This window comes from Amphibalanus amphitrite, unplaced genomic scaffold (assembly GCF_019059575.1).
Source record: "Amphibalanus amphitrite isolate SeventyFive unplaced genomic scaffold, NRLGWU_Aamphi_draft 000362F_arrow, whole genome shotgun sequence".
In the NCBI taxonomy this organism is placed as follows: domain Eukaryota; kingdom Metazoa; phylum Arthropoda; class Thecostraca; order Balanomorpha; family Balanidae; genus Amphibalanus; species Amphibalanus amphitrite.
Genome location: NW_024881856.1, coordinates 20,208 through 41,862, shown reverse-complemented (window position 1 = coordinate 41,862; position 21,655 = coordinate 20,208). Strand labels below are relative to the sequence as shown.

At 51.8% G+C, this 21,655-nt stretch overlaps 1 protein-coding gene across 1 annotated transcript; it reads left to right on the top strand.

Moving 5' to 3' along the window:
- Window positions 1-1,624: 1,624 nt before the first annotated feature.
- LOC122389551 lies at window positions 1,625-6,371 on the top strand. Its single transcript, XM_043381705.1, has 2 exons — window positions 1,625-5,351; window positions 5,644-6,371. The coding sequence occupies exon 1, from the start codon at window positions 1,940-1,942 to the stop codon at window positions 3,512-3,514; it is 1,575 nt and encodes a 524-aa protein (XP_043237640.1). The 5' UTR covers window positions 1,625-1,939; the 3' UTR covers window positions 3,515-5,351; window positions 5,644-6,371.
- Window positions 6,372-21,655: the final 15,284 nt, after the last annotated feature.

Here is a 21,655-nt window from a genome sequence, read left to right as displayed (position 1 = left end):
CCCTACCATTGCCCATGGAGGTGTGCTTCTGGCGGTTCACCACAGCGTACCTGCTCGCCAGGTGCCGCTGCAGACTCCCCTGCAGGCGGTGGCCGCCAGAGTTGATTTCAACCACCGGGAACTGACAGTGTGCTCTTTATACCTACCACCAGGTATAGCGCTCCCGGTGGTTGAGCTGCATCGACTTGTCGATGAGCTTCCACCTCCGGTCCTGGTAGTCGGCGATTTTAATGCCCATAGCCTGGCGTGGGGATGCGACACGACTGGCACTCGTGGTCGACTTTTAGAATCTTTTATCCGCGATGAGGCGCTGTGTATTTTAAATACAGGACAGCGCACCCATTTTACAACACCCTCCGGTCAAACATCGGCTCTGGACCTGAGCTTAGTCAGTCCGCGGCTAGCTCAGCTTTTTACCTGGTCCGTCCATGACGACCCACTCGGGAGCGACCACTTCCCAGTGTGGCTGGAGCACCAGGAGTCCCCAGTGTCAGGCAACCGTCCACCCAGGTGGAATGTTCGGAAGGCCGACTGGGGCGAATTCCAGGCCGCCGTAGAGGCCACGGTTTTATCCAGAGCCGACGCCTCTGTGATGTCTACAGAGGATTTTACATGTTTACTCATTGACTCCGCAAACGGGTGCATACCCAAGACGTCGAGTCAGCCTCGTCGTCCTCCGGTCCCGTGGTGGACCAAGGAATGCGGAGATGCGATTCGTGCCAGGAAGCGCGCTTTTAGAAAGTTTGACCGGAGTAGTACTACTGAGAACCTCATCGCTTTTAAGAGAGCGCGGGCTTTTGCCCGACGCGTTTTAAAGGAGGCAAAGGCTGTTTCATGGCGCACTTACGTAAGTTCCTTAAACCGTTTTACTCCTACGACCCAAATATGGGCACGCATGAAGCGCATTGAAGGCCGGTTCAGCTCTGTTCCGCTTCCGGTTTTAAGAGTGAACAACACGGACATATCTCACCCTTCAGACGTCGCAGAGACGATAGGCCGTGCACTCTATCAGCGCTGCCGAGGAGAGCCGTCCTCACGACCTGCACCAGCCGCCGTGGACTTCAGCACAGCTGAAAATTTGGTGTACAACGAGCCTTTCTCTATGGCTGAGCTCACGTCTGCCATCAGCTCGTTGCGCAGCGTCTCAGAAGGTCCGGATGCTGTCCACAACGACATGCTCCGTCATCTCCCCACAGTTGCCCTCGAGGCGCTGCTAGCAACCTTCAATTCGCTTTGGGAGACTGGCACCTTCCCTGAGACCTGGCGGGAAGCCATTATCATTCCTATCTTGAAGGCTGGCAAGTCGGGACATGACCCTCTCCATTATCGGCCCATCTCTCTCACATCATCGCTTTCAAAGCTGATGGAGAAGATGGTCAATGTGCGTTTTAGCTGGTTTCTGGAACATCACGGTGTTTTTACAAACGCCCAGTGCGGTTTTAGAAAGCACCGCAGCCCTGTTGACCACATTTTAGCCCTTGATTCCGAGATACGCACCTGTTTTACTGAAAAGAAGCACCTTGGAGCACTGTTCTTTGATATTGAGGCGGCCTATGATACAGTCTTACGACACAGCATACTTTCCAAAGTATATAAGTACGGCATACGCGGCCGGATGGGCCTCTTTATCAAGAATTTTTTATCGGGTCGTCGGTTTAAAGTCCGAGTTGGCAGTGATTTCTCGAGCAGTTTTACCCAGGAGAACGGAGTTCCCCAGGGTGGGGTGCTCAGTGTGGCGTTGTTCGCGGTGGCAATCAATGACATCGTCGACGACCTCCCGGTTTCCATCGGGAGATCGCTTTTTGTCGACGATTTTGCCATCTGGTTTGCTGCTTCAAGCGCTCGACACGCGGCTAGACAGCTGCAGCTCGCCGTAACACGTTTGGAGAGGTGGAGCGGTAAGAATGGTCTTCGTTTTTCCACAGCGAAGACCGTGGCAATGCACTTTTGCCGCCGACGTTGTGACGACCTAGCTTTGGGAATCAAGCTCTACGGACAGGTGATTCCCACTCGGCCGGTGGCGAAGTTTCTTGGGATTTATTTTGACAGTCGCTTGACGTATAAGGAACATTTTAGAACGCTTCGGGAACGGTGTTTTAAATCCCTGAACGTTTTAAAATGTGTTGCTCGCACATCTTATGGTGCGGACCGCAGGACCCTTCTTCTCCTGTACCGATCGATAGTTCGGTCGAAGCTGGATTACGCTTCTTTTGTCTACGATTCAGCGAGCCAATCCAGCAAAAAGGTCCTCGACGCAGTCCATCATGCTGCAATCCGTGTCGCCACCGGAGCATTCCGCACCTCGCCCAGCAGCAGCCTTCTTGCTGAGGCGCACGAGCCGCCTCTATCCCTACGCCGCCAGATGCTTGGGATGCGCTATGCGCTGAAACTGCGTCAGTTCCCGACGCATCCGACGTATCCGTACGTCTTCTCCACCTACTACACTCGACTTGACAGAGCGCGACAATCGCTCTGCTTTGGAGCGCGCATGAGAGGTCTCTTCTCCGCAGCCAACATAGGTTTACGTGTCGTACGACGTAGCTGGGGTACGTCCTCTCCGCCTTGGAAACACGCAAAACCTCAAGTAGATCTCTCACTCTCCGAAGTTAAGAAGGATGACTTGCTGCCTTGTGAGGCGCGAGTCAGGGCCTTGCAACACATCGTCTCGTACGATGGTTTTAACACCGTTTTTACAGACGGATCAAAAACACCTGAGGGAGTGGGATGTGCTTTTATCGCAGGTCGCGATACCCGCTCATTCTCTCTACCTTCTTTTGCCTCGGTGTTTTCATCTGAGCTAGTCGCCATCGAGAAGGCTCTGTGTTTTATCGAGGTGTCGGACGGCCTTTCTTACTTGATTTTATCGGACTCCCTAAGTAGCCTTTTGGCGTTACGGAGTTTTAATCCAGTTGACCCGATCGTTCAAGACATTTTAGCTCGACTTCAGTCAGTGGAACAATCGGGAAAATTTGTTCAGTTCTGCTGGATTCCCAGCCACGTCGGCATACACGGCAACGAGCTGGCAGATGCGGCCGCGAGGCGCGCGGCCGCAGCCTCCTGCACTCGACGTCTGCCATTGCCGGCGCGTGACCTTTATTCGGCTGTGCGATCTTTCATTCTCTCTGAGTGGCAGGCAGAGTGGAGCCTACGTGGAGGCGGAAAGCTCCGTGAGGTGAAGCCGACTTTGGAGCCATGGAGGTCTTGCTTGCAAGACAACCGGTCCAACGAGGTGATCTTGTGCAGGCTCCGAATCGGCCATACATATGCCACGCATGGCCACCTCCTCCGCGGAGACGAGCAGGCCATTTGCAACGGTTGTTCCGCGCCTCTTACCGTCGCTCACGTGCTCTTATCTTGTCCACTTTTAGAACCAGACCGGACGCGCTACCTCGGCCGCATCGCTCCGGGTACCACTGTCCGCCACCTGCTGGGTGACGAGTCACCCTGGGTTTTATCTGGCAACATCTTTTCCTTTATCCGTGCAGTCAAATTCCAAGCGATTTACTCGACCTGACCCAAATCCTCTCTAGTCTCCTTGTCTAGTCAGTTGTCTATTACGACGCTTTTGCGTTGTTTTATTTTACCCTGTCTTTTTTATAAAGTCTTCTACTTTCTAGTCTTGATATCTAGAAAGTTTCTTCTTTTGAAACACTTGTTTTACTAGCGCGACGTTATGGGCGCAAAATGACCTTTGCAGTCGACGCGCCCTAAAGCCCCAATAAACAAACAAACAGGAGCCACCGATCAAAATCCTCCCCCTTTTTGTACGGCTGAACGTTTGGCACAGTCGCCATTCCTGCGCCACTGTTGTCACCACAGAGGTACTCACGGCGTTTTTTGTGATTTCTTTGTCATCTCATCCTCGTCGCCAATTGTTTAGCACTCTCGTGACTGCACTCTTCGTATTGAAACAGTCGCTTGACTTGATTTGTCTATTTACAACCGAAATATAATCAGACACGTTAAAGACGAGTGTAAGGCACGGGGCTATCGCATTGAAGACCGGAAACCTGCGATCCTAGGGGTGATTACACACTTAGGGCCGAATGACTAATAATTAAACAGAGTTGTACCAAACGTTACAATAAGTACTCGTATTTTACTACCATACTTTTGGCTTTTATCTGTTACATAATAATTACATTGGTTTCTACTAATTTAATCTAAATTATATTTCGCTACTAAGTTGGGGCTTTTTAGAACTTTTAGAACCAGACCGGACGCGCTACCTCGGCCGCATCGCTCCGGGTACCACTGTCCGCCACCTGCTGGGTGACGAGTCACCCTGGGTTTTATCTGGCAACATCTTTTCCTTTATCCGCGCAGTCAAATTCCAAGCGATTTACTCGACCTGACCCAAATCCTCTCTAGTCTCCTTGTCTAGTCAGTTGTCTATTACGACGCTCTTGCGTTGTTTTATTTTACCCTGTCTTTTTTTTATAACGTCTTTTACTTTCTAGTCTTGATATCTAGAAAGTTTCTTCTTTTGAAACACTTGTTTTACTAGCGCGACGTTATGGGCGCAAAATGACCTTTGCAGTCGACGCGCCCTAAAGCCCCAATAAACAAACAAACAAACAAACAAACAAACTAAGTTGGGGCTACTAATATATAACACCTAGTGCGCGCTGAAAAGAAAAGGTAGGTACAGCATTTCAATCGTCATGAGAAGTTAAGTGATGTTGATCTGTCAGACGTGATTCATCGCCCAACAGCCTCCGAATGTTCAGCTGACTGCGCTTCATCGCGCGTTCGGCGCTGAACCGCAGTCGCCGCGCAGCCCATATACTCCAATGTTAAATTCAGCGCACACTTAACCAGTGGACGGCGGCTGTTAGTGCTTTCCATGGTCTAGTCAGCAGTGAATCGCATGCTCAGCATTGACATTAAAACACAGTAAAGTCGTAGATACTCAAGTAACGTACCCGGCAGGAGTGCAGCGGGGACACTTGGGGTCGACCCTCCACATTCTGCCGGGCTCAGTGGTCGGCAGCCAAGGGATGTAAGTTTTTTTGTTTCAGCCAGTAGGTAACAGAGCCACTTGATAACGCTTGACGGCAGAAGCAATCACGGTCCCAACTGAGATCGATTGTAACCTGAAGTTACGCGCCTTCTCATGCTTCACTCTAAGGCTATTGCTTTCCCATTCTGTGAGATCCAGGACGCGAGGCCGTTCTCTAACGTGGACTGCATTTTTACGGAAGTTTTAAGTTCTCAGGTGGTGATCATGACTCCGGCGCAGGCTGCAGCTCCTTCCACAGTGATGTCTACGACGTGCTGACTATCGCCGCCGTGCCGTCAGTCGTCTCATTGTGAGACATACAACAACCACGACAACAATAACAACAGAGGTGAGTCCCTGGGCCGGGTCTTATCTCCCCGCCAGCTGATCAAGGATGCTAAGGCGTTTTAGTGAGGATATGGTCGCATTTGCTTGCTATATACACATTTATTGTGTTCGTATCTTTGTTACATCATTAAAAAATACTTTATAAATATAAAAACAAAATAAAAATAACAATTATGTGTCTCCGTAGTCTTTTAATGTCGCATGCCTAGTGAATTATTTAGCACATTTCCGTATCAATACAGCAGAAAGCTCAGTTTATACTAACTATAGACCATACTCCATGTCTGCTTCAGATAAGTCGTCTCCATCTAGCTGGTTTAAGAGCTGCAGGTATCGATGGAGTAGCGTCAGTATCAATGGGACACTCCTGAACGGCTGGTGTGGTATCGTCCTGCACCAGACGACGACCAGATGACGAGTCTGGCCAGTCCGGTCTCTGGGAAAATGGAACTGCCGCAACATCACTTCATCGCCAGAGGCGACATCCACGTGTGTAACACCATCTGTAGCATCGCCTACCAACGGCTGACAGAACTGGCTGATGCGATGCCGCCCTTCCCTGGTCATCTCCCGGTCAACTGTTCATTGATGTCCATTCGTGCATTCATTCATTCATTCATTCATTCATTCATTCATTCATTCTATTTATTCATTTATTCTAGTCATTCATTGATTGACGATTTCAAAACGGCGGTGGCCTGTGTGAATCTTACTGTAACTGCTCGTGGTCGCCAGTCGAAGCGTTTACCACCTGTCCTCGCTTGTGCACTCGATGTCGAGCTACTGCGATGTTCGGTAAGGTGCTGGTGTTGTACATATGTATGTACTCGTGCAGTGATTATCTGCAAGTGCAGAGGGTGCGGGATCACTTAAGACTCAGATCAATGCATTTATTGCTTTGAATTTGTGACCTCTCTGCTCATGTGTGTTGAAAGTCGTGGTATTCAAATATGAATCAAGCATCAAGCTATGACGAAACTGCATATAACAGCACCTGTAGTCTGAATAATGTTACCGCTGATATTTTTTTTTTTTTTAATTAGCTATGGGACCTTCATCCCTCACGGTATTTTTGTTGTTGTTAGTTATAGGACCCCCATCCACCTTATAAGTGCCTAAAGCTATATTTTGTGGAATGCTAGGTGTCACAAGCCGTCTTGGGGAAATGGTGTTGGAATCGTGCATGCACATAACATGATTCGTATTATGCATATACCGAATGTTCTCGGGGTAATCGCAAATATCTCGTTGCAACTCACCGGATGTGCTAGTCACTTTCTGTCACTGAAGTCGAAACAGTTATGCCCAAGTCGGAAGCTGTACGATGCCCATAAAAAATGAATACACCCATGCCTAATACGAGTCTTTTTCCCGGATAATGCCCTTCTGGCGTGCTGTAGTGTGGAACTAGGGCTGCAGAGGATGTATCCGATGCATCAATGCCAATGAGGATGCATCAGTTTGTAGTCGGACACTGACGGCGCTCAAAGTCGAAGCATAAAGTGCGCTGCGCAAAAAGAAAACTGTGTCCTTTTTCATAAAGATTCTACAATCCGATTGTAGTTTGTACATTTGTAGTTTTCAAAGTACAATTTTACAAACTACTACTTTTCATAAAACCTGGACATGCGGCGTCAATAGAATTGTACTTTCGATCCGGGAGCGTAGTTTTGCGGGGCTTCGTCTCCATGGCAACGGAGTAAACAAAAACTTCTGTAACAGTTTTCGATGTTGTGTTGCAAATTGCGTATGGTGTGCTGACAGTTTTTTGCAATTTTTAAAAAAGAAATAACCATTGATAAATAACTTGAATGGCTTTTAGGGATCAGCCATCGCTTTGCCCATGCATAGCTAGAGCTTTTATGCTGAAAGTATTAACATTTTCAACATTGCAATCATTTGAAGATGTGCCTGTTTCGAGATTTGGTATCTGAGTAAGCCCAACAAGTCATTGGTTTCTTGAAAGACTGTTTCATGAATTGTTCAGACAATAATGCAAAAATGCTAGGTGTCACAAGCAGTCTTGGGGAAAAAGTGTTGGAATCGTGCATGCACATACCATGATTCGTATTATTACGGAGCGAGCGAAGCGAGCGGAGTCTTTCCTTAGATGAACGAAAATTTCTGAGTATGAGCGGCCGGCCGGCCGTGCGGACGCTTTTGCGAGGCTTATATCTCAGCAACCACTTGACCGATTTACATGCGGTAATTTTTGTAGGGTAGCTTCATTCCTTCTACTAAGTATTGAACTATTCCTGATGCATGTGGGTGACCCCTTATGCACGTGCCACGTGCAAAACGAAGAGGTGTCCGTTTTGTAATTGTTGCAATATCTCGGTAACTACTTGGCCGATTGCGCTGAAAGTTGGCATGTAGGTAGGCACCCACTAGGCACTGCATATCCATGTGCCAGAGTTGGGGTGCTGCTGCACGTGCGCACGTGCAGGGGTCGTTTCCAGACCTCGAGACCGGCTCGACCGATTGCGCTCAAATTTGGTACACAGTTAGGGACCGGTTAGTAGGGTGCCGTGCACAAGTCAGTTGGGACCCATTTTGCACGTGCGCACGTGCAGGGTGCCGCTTCCAGATCTCGAGAACGGCTGGGCCGATTGTGCCCAAATTTGGCACGTCGCTAGTGACCAGTTAGTAGGGTGCCGTGCACAAGTCAGTTGGAGGTACCTCGCAATTTCGCACGTGCAAGGCCCACCCTCTCGCTCGCTCCGTTAGTCGCCCCAAAAGGCGTTATACTGGTGCATATACCTACCGAATGTCCTCGGGGTAATCGCAAATATCGCGTTGCAACCCGCTGGATGCTCGTTGTCACTTTATGTCACTGAAGCGGGAACAGTTATATAATACCTGTACGATGCCCATAAAAAATGAATACATCCATGCCTAATAAGTCTTTTCTCTTTCCCGGATAATGCCCTTCTGGCTTTGTGTGGAACTAGGGCTGCCGAGGATGCGTCCGATGCATCAGTGCCAATGAGGATGCATCAGTTTGTAGTCGGACACTGACGGCGCTCAAAGTCGAAGCATAAAGTGCGATGCGCAAAAAGAAGACTGATTGTAATTAATGCTTGGACGTGTAAGGCACTTTGCGATTGCGAATGACAGAACATTGTGGCGGTGTGACCGCAGATGGGATGGGCTATTACTACATGGGGTGTTCAAAAAGTTTGTGGCCCAGCCACGAGGGAGCTGGAATTTCGTCACGCAATACGGCCTGATCATTGTGTTATAGGATGATCACTGTCTCAACCATTGACAAATTATTTGGATGAATTATCATTTTTGGTTCTACAAGTCGATATCGTATCTGCTCATTCACGGTCGGGTCGGGAACTTTTGGAACACCCCTCGTATTGTGACTGCCACGACCATAGTAAGCAATCTCAATCTCTGGCGGCCGCAACCGCAGCGTCAGCCCTGGAGGGAGCAGGGCGCAGGGAGCAGCGCCTCTAGTGGACGGAGTACGGCTCCCAGCGCGGCGCCTTCACTGGAGCGAGTTCTGCTCCCAGCGCCTCTGGCGGACGGAGTCGGGAGTACGGGCACCCAGCGCCCCTAATGGAAGGAGTACGGCACCCAGCGCTTCGAGTGGGCGTAGTACGGGCACCCAGCGGCCAGCGCCTCTAGTGGGCGGAGTACGGGCACCCAGCGGCCAGCGCCTCTAGTGGGCGGAGTACGGCTCCCAGCGCCTCCCCCGCAGGGGGCTGACCGTGGTCAGAGCTGCTGCTTAGCCGGGGTAACCTGGCCCCGGCTTTGCGGCGGCTGTGACTTCGGCCAGTAAGGGGAGTAGCGCCCCCTCGGCCCCAGCTTGACGCGCGTTTGACCTGGACTTGCCTTGCTTACTGGATGGATTGTCTGCAGGATTGGCCCCGCAGGGGGTTGGCAGTGGCCCGGGTTGCTGTCGGACTGGGTTCCTTGGGCCCTTGCCCCGCGGCGGCCCTGGCCTCGGCCAGCAAGGGGAGTAGCGCCCCCTCGGCCCCAGCTTGACCCATGCTTGCCTACGACTTGCTTTGATCGCTGGATGGACAGATGGTACGGCCCGACTTTTCTTGGTTTCCGTGGTTTTGTTTCTTTTGAGCGGTCTTTGCTTGCTTTTGCTTTGCTTCTCACCGGATGTCCGCGTTTCGTTCGATCACAGCTTTCTGATTCCTTTTCTCCCCTTTTTGGTTGTTTTTGCACCCGCAGGAACACAGCCGAGTTGGGCTAGTGTAAGGGGAGTGGCGTCCCCTCGGGTACCAGCCGGTTTTACTAGGCTAGGCGAGCCGACCCGTACCCCAGGACAACGGGATCCTGGAGGTTGAGCCCCCCACCGTGCGGAGCCAGTCGCGGTGGCTAGGCAACACGCCTCTTTGGCCCTGAGTTCTGTAAGGGCGGGACACTCAGTGGGGCGCCGCACTTGAGGAGCCATTCCCAGTCGTGATGCCGCCGGGGGTGGTGTCGGAGAGGTGTCGCCGGCGGGGTTCGGGCACTTGTGCTCGTCCTCCGTCGGTGAGGCTGATCTGTCGCTGCCCCTGGCGGTGACTCGGCGAGGCGTCAAGGGAGGAGGCGGTATCCGACCGTGGGGGGTGGTGAGTCTCTCTCTCCCCCTCGGAAGGTGCTGCCAAGTCTCGTACAGTCAGCTCGGCCGTCCCAGGCCTTGTAGCGGCGCCGTTGCGGAGCGTCGGCGGCCGAGCTGGCGGAGACCAAGCACACTCGCATGGATAACTCGACCAACCCCCCTTCCCCCACTCTTACCAATCCTTCGGCCTCGGCCGATCCTCGCCCGTTGGCCTCGGCCGACAGGCGAACGGTGCTCGACAAAGGTCCACGATCTCCTAAGATCCTTATCTTCCGGAGCGCAGACAGGGAGCTGAGCTCTCTGTCGCCCTTCCAGCGGAAGAATGGCTGTGACCGGTTTGGTTCGATCGTTCGTTGTGACCGGATGCGTGATGGCGCGCTGGAGGTCGAGTTCAGGAAAAGCGAGGAGGCGGCGAAAGCGTTGGACGCTACTCGCTTCGTGTTCTCCGAGGGACGGGCATCCGGCCGGAGGCTCGTCTCCATCCCGCTTACAGTGGAACCTCACCGATCTAAGAACTCCTCACGAGGGGTCATTAACTGTTTCGATCTGAGGGGAGTGAGCGACGAGGACATTGCGGACGGGCTCGCTGATTTCGGCGTGACAGCGGCTCGCCGCATCATGACGAAGAGAGGCACGGTCTCGACCAACAACATAATTCTGACGTTTGACTCCACTGACTTGCCGAGTGAGATTCGCGTGGGCTACGTGAAGGTTCGCGTGCGGCCTTTCGTCCCAGCGCCCATGCGCTGCTTCCGCTGCCAACGTTTCGGCCACACAAAGGACAACTGCCGAGGAAGACCCACGTGCTCCAAGTGTGCTTCGCAGGACCACACTGACGAAACCTGTGACTCGGAGACCCCCCGATGCGTCAACTGCGGAGAGGGGCAGACGCCGCACTCCGCGTATGATAGGTCTTGCCCTGCATACGTCAAGGAGAAAGAGATCATGACCATCAAGGCTACCAGAAATTTGTCTTTCAAAGAGGCCCGGGAGGTGTACAACCAGAGTCACCCGAAGACCTCGTATGCCCAGAAGGTGAGAGTCACAAACTCTACCGATGCCTCCCAGATGAGTGTGGCACAGCTCGTGCAGCTTCTCAAACGATTCGGCCTCACCGTCGTAGCCACTGGTGACTCAGCGGACACCACGGCGCCTCATGCGCCGCCGAGCAACACAGAGCAGGCTGCTCAAGAGTCAGTGTGGGGTCCACCCAGTCCCGCTCCAGCCGCGAACGGTGATGGAGACGGCTGGGCCGTCGTCCAGCGCCGACAGGGTGGTCGGCGCCCCCCGGCGCAGGGTAAGGCGCCACCCACCCCGCCCCGCCCCCGACCGCCCACGGCGGTGCAGGAGGCGCTGCGGCGGGGGGAGGAGGAGAGGAGGGCACGAGAGGCGAGGAGGGCTCGCCTCGTCCAGAAGGCCCTCGAGGCTAAGGAAGCCTCGTCTGCCGACTCCGCCTCCGGGAGTGCCAAAGCGGCTGTTGCCGCTGACACCCCGGAGACACCTGAGGCGGGGACTCGGCCCATCATGGGTCCCCCGCCGCCTCCTCCACCTCCGCAGCGGCGGCCACCACCGCCGCTGCCAGAGACGCCTGTGTCGAGGACACAGGCCGCCGCCTCGACATCCCCGTCGGGGCGGCAACAGACCTCCGCGGCTCCAGGGCGCCTCGCCAAGCGGCAGACGCCCCCGAGCTGGTCACCCTCGTAGGGTGACGCCCCCCGGGCGAAAAAGCCCCAGCAGGGCTCGAGCCACGCCCGATCTGCCTCTGCTGAAAGGAGGCTACACCGAGAGGGCTCGGGGCATCCCCGTATCCGTTACGGGGGGAGCGCCTCCTCGGAGTTAGAGGACCTAGTCTAGTCTTTCAGTCTAGTCATTTCCTCTTTTATCCTTTTATCTTTTTCGCGCTATTGCGCTTTTTTACCAGGTGCATTTCTCTCGGTGCTTTTTACCTTTTTTGTGGTCAGTCAGGTATCTGTGTGCGCCTTTGCCTCATGTTATACGCGCCCTTTTTGCGCCTTTTTAACCACGCCTTTTATTCTACAGTGGAACTGTAGAGGCCTCCGGGCCAACTACCAGGACCTACAGTCTCTTATCCGTTGGCGCACACCCCTTGTTTTAGGTCTCCAGGAGACCAAGCTAGCGCCAAACGTTACCTTTGCCATCAAGGGTTACTCTGTTTTTAGAAGAGACTTAGACACCCCGACCATTGCCCATGGAGGTGTACTTTTGGCAGTGCACCACAGTGTGCCCGCACGTCTGGTTCCGCTGCAGACTCCTCTGCAGGCGGTAGCCGTTAGAGTTGATTTCAACCACCGGGAGCTGACAGTTTGTTCTTTATACCTTCCACCAGGTATAGCGCTCCCGGTGGTTGAGCTGCATCGACTTGTCGATGAGCTTCCACCTCCGGTCCTGGTAGTCGGCGATTTTAATGCCCATAGCCTGGCGTGGGGATGCGACACGACTGGCACTCGTGGTCGACTTTTAGAATCTTTTATCCGCGATGAGGCGCTGTGTATTTTAAATACAGGACAGCGCACCCATTTTACAACACCCTCCGGTCAAACATCGGCTCTGGACCTGAGCTTAGTCAGTCCGCGGCTAGCTCAGCTTTTTACCTGGTCCGTCCATGACGATCCACTCGGGAGCGACCACTTCCCAGTGTGGCTGGAGCACCAGGAGTCCCCAGTGTCAGGCAACCGTCCACCCAGGTGGAATGTTCGGAAGGCCGACTGGGGCGAATTCCAGGCCGCCGTAGAGGCCACGGTTTTATCCAGAGCCGACGCCTCTGTGATGTCTACAGAGGATTTTACATGTTTACTCATTGACTCCGCAAACGGGTGCATACCCAAGACGTCGAGTCAGCCTCGTCGTCCTCCGGTCCCGTGGTGGACCAAGGAATGCGGAGATGCGATTCGTGCCAGGAAGCGCGCTTTTAGAAAGTTTGACCGGAGCAGTACTACTGAGAACCTCATTGCTTTTAAGAAAGCGCGGGCTTTTGCCCGTCGCGTTTTAAAAGAGGCAAAGGCTGTTTCATGGCGCACGTACGTGAGTTCCTTAAACCGTTTTACTCCTACGACCCAGATATGGGCACGCATGAAGCGCATTGAAGGCCGGTTCAGCTCTGTTCCGCTTCCGGTTTTAAGAGTGAACAACACGGACATATCCCACCCTTTAGACGTCGCAGAGACGATAGGCCGTGCACTCTATCAGCGCTGCCGAGGAGAGCCGTCCTCACGACCTGCACCAGCCGCCGTGGACTTCAGCACAGCTGAAAATTTGGTGTACAACGAGCCTTTCTCTATGGCTGAGCTCACGTCTGCCATCAGCTCGTTGCGCAGCGTCTCAGAAGGTCCGGATGCTGTCCACAACGACATGCTCCGTCATCTCCCGGCGGTTGCCCTCGAGGCGCTGCTAGCAACTTTCAATTCGCTTTGGGAGACTGGCACTTTCCCTGAGACCTGGCGGGAAGCCACTATCATTCCTATCTTGAAGGCTGGCAAGTCGGGACATGACCCTCTCCACTATCGGCCCATCTCTCTCACATCATCGCTTTCAAAGCTGATGGAGAAGATGGTCAATGTGCGTCTTAGCTGGTTTCTGGAACATCACGGTGTTTTTACAAACGCCCAGTGCGGTTTTAGAAAGCACCGCAGCCCTGTTGACCACATTTTAGCCCTCGACACCGAGATACGCACCTGTTTTACTGCAAAGAAGCACCTTGGAGCATTGTTCTTTGATATTGAGGCGGCCTATGATACAGTGTTACGACACAGAATACTTTCCAAAGTACACAAGTACGGCATACGCGGCCGGATGGGCCTCTTTATCAAGAACTTTTTATCGGGTCGTCGGTTCAAAGTCCGTGTTGGCAGTTGTCTTTCGAGCAGTTTTACGCAAGAGAACGGAGTTCCCCAAGGCGGAGTTCTCAGTGTGGCGCTGTTCGCTGTGGCGATCAATGATATTGGCGACAAACTTGCACCATCCATCGGCAGATCGCTATTTGTCGATGATTTCGCGATCTGGCTTTCTGCCACGACCGCCCGTCACGTTGCCAGACAGTTGCAGCTCGCTGTAACCCGTCTAGAGAGGTGGAGCGACGACAACGGCCTTCGTTTTTCAACAACAAAGACCGTCGCTATGCACTTTTGCCGCCGCCGCTGCGACGACTTAGCCTTGGGAATCAAGCTCCGTGGACAGGTGATTCCTACTCGGCCGGTGGCGAAGTTTCTTGGGATATTTTTTGACAGTCGTTTGACGTATAGAGAACATTTTAGAACGCTTCGGGAACGATGTTTTAAATCCCTGAACGTTTTAAAATGTGTCGCCCGCACATCTTATGGCGCGGACCGCAGGACGCTCCTTCTTTTATATCGGTCGATCGTCCGATCGAAACTGGATTACGCATGCTTTGTTTACGACTCTGCCAGCGAATCCAGTAAAAAGGCTCTTGACTCCGTGCACCACGCGGCGCTACGTGTTGCCACAGGTGCATTCCGCACGTCGCCCAAGAGCAGCCTCCTCGCCGAGGCACACGAACCGCCACTATCTCTCCGCCGTCAGATGCTGGGGATGAGGTACGCACTGAAACTCCGCCAGTTCCCAGGACATCCGACGTATCCGTACGTCTTTTCTCCTGATTTTAATCGTCTTGACAGAGTTCGACAATCGGTCTCCTTCGGATTGCGCATAAAAGAGCTCTTTTCTACAGTCAACATAGAGTTCCGTGAAGTGCGACGTACGTGGGGTACGCCCTCTCCGCCATGGAAATACGCTCCAGCGCAAGTAGACCTCACGCTCTCTGAGGTCAAGAAGGACGACCTGCCGCCATGTGTGCAACGAGCACGGACATTGGAACACATTGCGTCATACGACGGTTTTATCTCGGTGTTTACAGACGGCTCGAAAACGGAGGACGGCGTCGGCTGCGCTTTCGTGGCTGGTCGCGACACGCGCACTTTTTCATTGCCTTCCTCTGCCTCCGTTTTCTCATCCGAGCTCATTGCAATCGAGAAGGCGTTGTGTTTTATCGAGGTGTCTGACAACTTGTCTTACCTCATTTTATCGGATTCTCTCAGCAGCCTGCTGGCTATACGGAGGTTTAACCCAGACAATCCGATAGTCCAAGACATTTTATCTCGGCTCACGTCGGTGGAGCAGTCAGGCAAAACTATTAAGTTTTGCTGGATTCCAAGCCATGTGGGTGTAACTGGCAATGAGCTCGCCGACGCGGCCGCGAGACGCGCGGCCGCGGCTCCATGCCTTCGGCGTTTGCCCCTGCCGGCTCGTGATTTTTACCCAGCCATCCAAACCTTCACGATGTCAAGCTGACAGGCAGAGTGGCATCTCCAAGGATCTGGGAAGCTGCGGAGCGTAAAGCCTACCTTGGAGCCCTGGCAGTCTTGCTTCCAAAGCAACAGGCACCAGGAAGTGGCCCTCTGCAGATTACGTATTGGTCATACGTACGCGACTCATGGCTATCTCCTCCGTGGAGAGGAACAACCCACATGCAGTCGGTGTGCCGTGCCTCTCACTGTCTCTCACGTGCTTTTATCTTGTCCTCTCGCCGAACCGAACCGGACACGCTATCTCGGGCGCATCGCTCCGGATACCACTATCCGCCACCTTCTGGGTGACGACTCACCCTGGGTTTTATCCGGCAACATTTTCTCCTTTATCCGTTCAATCAACTTCCAAGTGATTTACTCGACCTGACATTAAATCCAACTAGTCCTCTCTAGTCCTTACATCTAGTCAGTTGTCTAGGACGACACTCTTGCGCTGCTTTATCTTACCTTGCTCTTTTATATCGAGTCTTTTACTTTTTAGTCTTCGTATCTAGAGGTTCTCTCTTTTGACACACTTGTTTTATTAAAACGACGTTATGGGCGCAAAATGACCTAAGTAGTCGGCGCGCCCTAAAGCCCCAATTAACAAACAAACAAACCGGTCCTGGTGGTCGGCGATTTTAATGCCCATAGCCTGGCGTGGGGATGCGACACGACTGGCACTCGTGGTCGAGTTTTAGAATCTTTTATCCGCGATGAGGCGCTGTGTATTTTAAATACAGGACAGCGCACCCATTTTACAACACCCTCCGGTCAAACATCGGCTCTGGACCTGAGCTTAGTCAGTCCGCGGCTAGCTCAGCTTTTTACCTGGTCCGTCCATGACGACCCACTCGGGAGCGACCACTTCCCAGTGTGGCTGGAGCACCAGGAGTCCCCAGTGTCAGGCAACCGTCCACCCAGGTGGAATGTTCGGAAGGCCAACTGGGGCGAATTCCAGGCCGCCGTAGAGGCCACGGTTTTATCCAGAGCCGACGCCTCTGTGATGTCTACATAGGATTTTACATGTTTACTCATTGACTCCGCAAACGGGTGCATACCCAAGACGTCGAGTCAGCCTCGTCGTCCTCCGGTCCCGTGGTGGACCAGGGAATGCGGAGATGCGATTCGTGCCAGGAAGCGCGCTTTTAGAAAGTTTGACCGGAGCAGTACTACTGAGAACCTCATCGCTTTTAAGAAAGCGCGGGCTCTTGCCCGTCGCGTTTTAAAAGAGGCAAAGGCTGTTTCATGGCGCACGTACAGTATATCTAAAAAGTATGTCCCCTGGTTTGGCTCTCCCACAGGAGGCGAATCGGTAACTTGGCTGAATCCCAGTTGCGGCATCCGGCCGCCAGGGTCGCTGCCGCGCGAGCGGCCTTGACCGCTCGCATGTCATTGGCAGTTCGGTCCCTCCCCATCTATACCGAGGTTGGGAGGGGAGAAGAGGGGAAGAGAGGGGAGGGAGCGGCATCCGCTCGGCACTTGGCGATACCTGGCTGACCCCGCGCTCCCTCGCTGACCTTTGTCCTGCCCTCAGGCGAAGACCGACTTCCTGGCCTGTAGCGGCCCAGCGGAAAACCGAGCTCGCGGGGCGCGACTCCATTGGCCCAATCTTATAAATGGAATGCTGTCGTATTCACGGCATTAGATAATATTAATAGTGATACCAGCAGTGGATGTGGTAAAATACAGTCTAAAATAAACGAAAGCACTCGATTCGTGCATAATGCGCCCTCCCATTCAAATAAGCCCGCCCACTTCGATAGATGGTGTAGTTTCTTAGGGCGTAAAAGATGCAAAACACTACCGATTTTTTTTTAGCTCGGCCACTGGGACCGACAAAATACAATTGACTGAAATGCATGAAAACCATTTTGCATTTAGGTAATAGCCGTTTTCTGCACCCAAACTTTAGACAGTGACGCCCTGTCCATTCTAAAGCGTTTATAAGATTGGTCCCAGCACCCGATTTTATATGAGGAAGTCGTTTAAAGGTAGTGTGCCAGCTTTCTTGGACCGTATGGAGTTAATGGCCCAGATAAGGAGAACCGGATTTTTAGAACTTATCCATACCTTCAAAACTCATGGAAACGTCTTAAATTCTTCAAATTTTGAGTACCCCAGTGCGAAATTCGCCCCGACGGGTTGTCGGTCGTACCCCAACCACATTTCACACCACTATGAACAATAAATGCACACACTGAAATCGCTATTACCGATATGCTCATCCAATCAATTTTCGATAAACCCGTTCATCATCATCTCCTGCGGTTTCGAACACGCCTGTTAGGTGGCTTCTGATGCTCGTCGAGGTCGGAATTTCCAAATACGCGTGGTGCGTCGGGCCGCGCGCTCTGACTTCGGCCAAGAAAAATGCGTCAGCTGATCATTGTCATTTCTGCCACTTGCGTGTGGTGAAATGGGGTCATAACTTATAAGACGGCTTTTTCATATCAATTATTTTACATAAAATCATATTTCAAACCATAAATAATGTTCGACAGCCAAATAAAAGAAACAATACCAATACGGGCTTACAGTTTAAGGCTCGACATTGTGTTGTCTACGATTAGACAGCTGATAACTCATTCCCGTACGTCGTATGGTCGTAACACTATAATGACCTTTGCTCATTGTCACAAGTGCGCCGCATTCGCGATTGTTGCCCGACGCCTGTTTGCAGGTGAGCCCACTACAGTTGTTATACATATCTAAAAACCGAAAAACTTTTAGGCGAAAAAGGCACTATTCCAGGCCCATTTTTGATTTTTTTTGCGATATTAGGTAAAAACAGAAGCTTCTTATCCTAGGAAAAATAAAATGGGAAATCTTTCAAAGGTGGCACACTACCTTTAAAAAGAATCTTATTTCTAACGAATTTATTATTATGGCCACTTTTACAGGACGTCTATAGAGCTTTGACTTTTACATTTCTTCCTCGTTCAGGAGAAACGTTTTAACCCTCACCGGACCTTCAGGTTTTCTGAATACCGAGGGACGTTGGGGGTTGGAAGTGAGGAAACAACCCCCTTCGCCGATTCGCCCCTAATTGAGCTAGAGCCTCACGAAAGAAACGATCGTGTGCGTCGTTACGAAATGCAGCGATTGGTCTCCGATTTAAGGACCAGGGTCAGCCGATGACTTCGGAGGTCAGGTCAAGTGGCCCAAGGCACAGGTTCGGTTTTTGGTAAATAACTTCGCTAAAAATGATCGCAGATCCGCGATTTTAGCAGCATCGTGTTTGTCTAGCTCAGGCGTGTCGAATGGTATACTTTTTCTTCGGGTGAGATCAACGTAACCCTCGCCCGTATAGAGGGGGGGGGGTCGAACGGACCCCCCTTTCTCGGTTTTTCGCGAATAACTCGCGTAAAAAGCGGCCGATCGCGACGAAACTTTCGTTACCCTCGCGTTAATCAATTTTACACCCACCCTGAAATTGTCATGACCCTGACCTTAATGACCTTTGACCTGCGACCTACTTTTCGAGACCATGTTTGGCCAGAATCGCGATTCGGCGTATGTCGGCTCGCATTAGCGGCGCGTTTGCAGTCTTTTCGTGGTTTTAAGCGTTCAAACATGGGATATGATGTTGCTTCCATGCATTAGGGTGGGTGTCAAGGTCACCGGAAAGTCAGGTCAGGTCATTGACCTTTGATGACCTCGGTTCACTTTTTCGAGTTTTACATGTTTCTAGGCCAGTTTTAGGAGCTAAATTCGAATTTAGCAGCCATATGAACATTTACGAAGTAGTTTTGGTGCCCTCGTAACATGTTGCGAAGCTGTCAGAGGCGGTTGCCACCTACTACGAATACCCTTACTGGTTGACCTGACCTGACCTGACCCGACCTGGCCTAAATGCATGAAGACATCATCTGTGATCAAAACTAACATGATATTCGTGATCAGCACCCCGAAAACCCCATAGCAGCCACGCTTTACGACTTTCTAACAGGCCCGATTTTCCCGACTTTTGGGTCATTGACCTGACCTGGAAAGTCAACCGATGACCTAGGACCTTAAAATTGGATATCATCGACTTCCTCCCGTCACGGCCAACACGCTCGTTTTTTCCGCGAAGCTCTAGCTCGATCAGGGGCGAAACAGCAAGGGAGGGTCCAACGGACCCCCCCCCCCCCTTATCGTTTGCGGCTGGAAAAACACCAATATGGGCGAGAGTTAAGGTGTTAACCTCGGGTCAAGGTCAGGTCACAGCCCGTCAGGTCACGAAGCTGGTCAAAGGAGGTCATATTGCATATCAATCGATTCGGCAGGTCTTTTCATGTCCATTAGTGGCTTTATCGACTCGGTAGCTTTAGTTGATCGGGAGTTATTGACGAAAAACTGATACCCTAGGTTACGTGATAAATGACGTCACGCAAGATCAACAAAGCAAAATTAAAGCATCAGACCTTGCAAGGAGTGCATGAAATCACGATTCCGTGTGCTTGAGAATTTGAGATAGTTGTATATCATTTCCGGACCAAACTAGCAATTTCCATATTCCCCTGACTTTTAATGGTGAGAGACTGACCTGATCTCAGGCGACCCTTCAGAAAATCCGAGATATACCTACATTTGTACAAGTTGTGAGACTCTCGATCATACTATAAGATCCTGTAAGTTTCATCTCCCTATGAAAGCTCTGCACTGAGGGTGTAGCGAAGTTGAACATTTTAGGAGTGTGCACACAGTCCTAAAATGTTGAGGACAGTTTAGGACAGTTTCACACAGTTCATTTTAGGACTGCTCATTTATGACGTCATAGATCAGTGACCTGACTTGACTTAAAAATGCGGTTGGCGTAAAAAATCTGACTTATCAAATCCCGACTAAAAAATCGACTTATAATGCGGTTAATCAAATCCCGACCATGTTTTTACCTGGCCATTAATGTTCTAGCCTTACAGGTGATTGTTTGAACGCGGAAGATGCTGAATCTTGGTTAACCCCATACTTATCGTATGATAAAGAACGTCAGTGTTAGAAAGTTAATTAACAATTTTATTTAGGATAGTTTAATTCAAGTGGGTATAATCCGACTTGACAATTTACTAGGAGGGTTTTGCAGCGCTATTAGTTCGGCTATAAATCATTGCAAATTTCGATCCGGATATCGTTATTCAATGCTGGCCTTTGCGTCCTCAGAAAGTTGTTTATAGTCATGAAGGCTTGCATTGACCCATACTTTCCATTTTTCAGCACTATTATTCGCCGTAGTTGACCAGGTGTTTTCTTCAGCTCTCCCCTGAATCCTTTGGCTTAGACCTGGCGTATCACCCGTGCATCGCAAGACGCACCTACCACATGGATCCCCACGAACCCACATCAGCGTCCGTTCGCTTGGTGTGTGACCCCTTGACCTTTGGCCGCGACAACTGCCAGCTTGCTGGAGCACCCCTCCCTACACGCGCTGCCCCGCCCGCTCCCCTCCCTCCCCCCCCCCCCCCCCGGGGTCGTGTCACGAAGGTTCGGGCTTACGCTACCACCGGCCGCTGCGCAGCTGTCACCTAGCGCCTGGGAATGTGTGGTCTGGTGCGGATTCAGCCAACTACCGGCTCGCGACACCAGCGCCACGTAGTGGCGACGGTACATTCTTTTTAGACACACTGTACGTGAGTTCCTTAAACCGTTTTACTCCTACGACCCAGATATGGGCACGCATGAAGCGCATTGAAGGCCGGTTCAGCTCTGTTCCGCTTCCGGTTTTAAGAGTGAACAACACGGACATATCCCACCCTTTAGACGTCGCAGAGACGATAGGCCGTGCACTCTATCAGCGCTGCCGAGGAGAGCCGTCCTCACGACCTGCACCAGCCGCCGTGGACTTCAGCACTGCTGAAAATTTGGTGTACAACGAGCCTTTTTCTATGGCTGAGCTCACGTCTGCCATCAGCTCGTTGCGCAGCGTCTCAGAAGGTCCGGATGCTGTCCACAACGACATGCTCCGTCATCTCCCGGCGGTTGCCCTCGAGGCGCTGCTAGCAACTTTCAATTCGCTTTGGGAGACTGGCACTTTCCCTGAGACCTGGCGGGAAGCCACTATCATTCCTATCTTGAAGGCTGGCAAGTCGGGACATGACCCTCTCCACTATCGGCCCATCTCTCTCACATCATCGCTTTCAAAGCTGATGGAGAAGATGGTCAATGTGCGTTTTAGCTGGTTTCTGGAACATCACGGTGTTTTTACAAACGCCCAGTGCGGTTTTAGAAAGCACCGCAGCCCTGTTGACCACATTTTAGCCCTCGACACCGAGATACGCACCTGTTTTACTGAAAAGAAGCACCTTGGAGCACTGTTCTTTGATATTGAGGCGGCCTATGATACAGTGTTACGACACAGAATACTTTCCAAAGTACACAAGTACGGCATACGCGGCCGGATGGGCCTCTTTATCAAGAACTTTTTATCGGGTCGTC

Coding starts and splice junctions, on each gene's coding strand:
- LOC122389551 (XM_043381705.1), top strand. CDS start 1,940: ATGCACTTTTGCCGCCGACGTTGTGACGACCTAGCTTTGGGAATCAAG.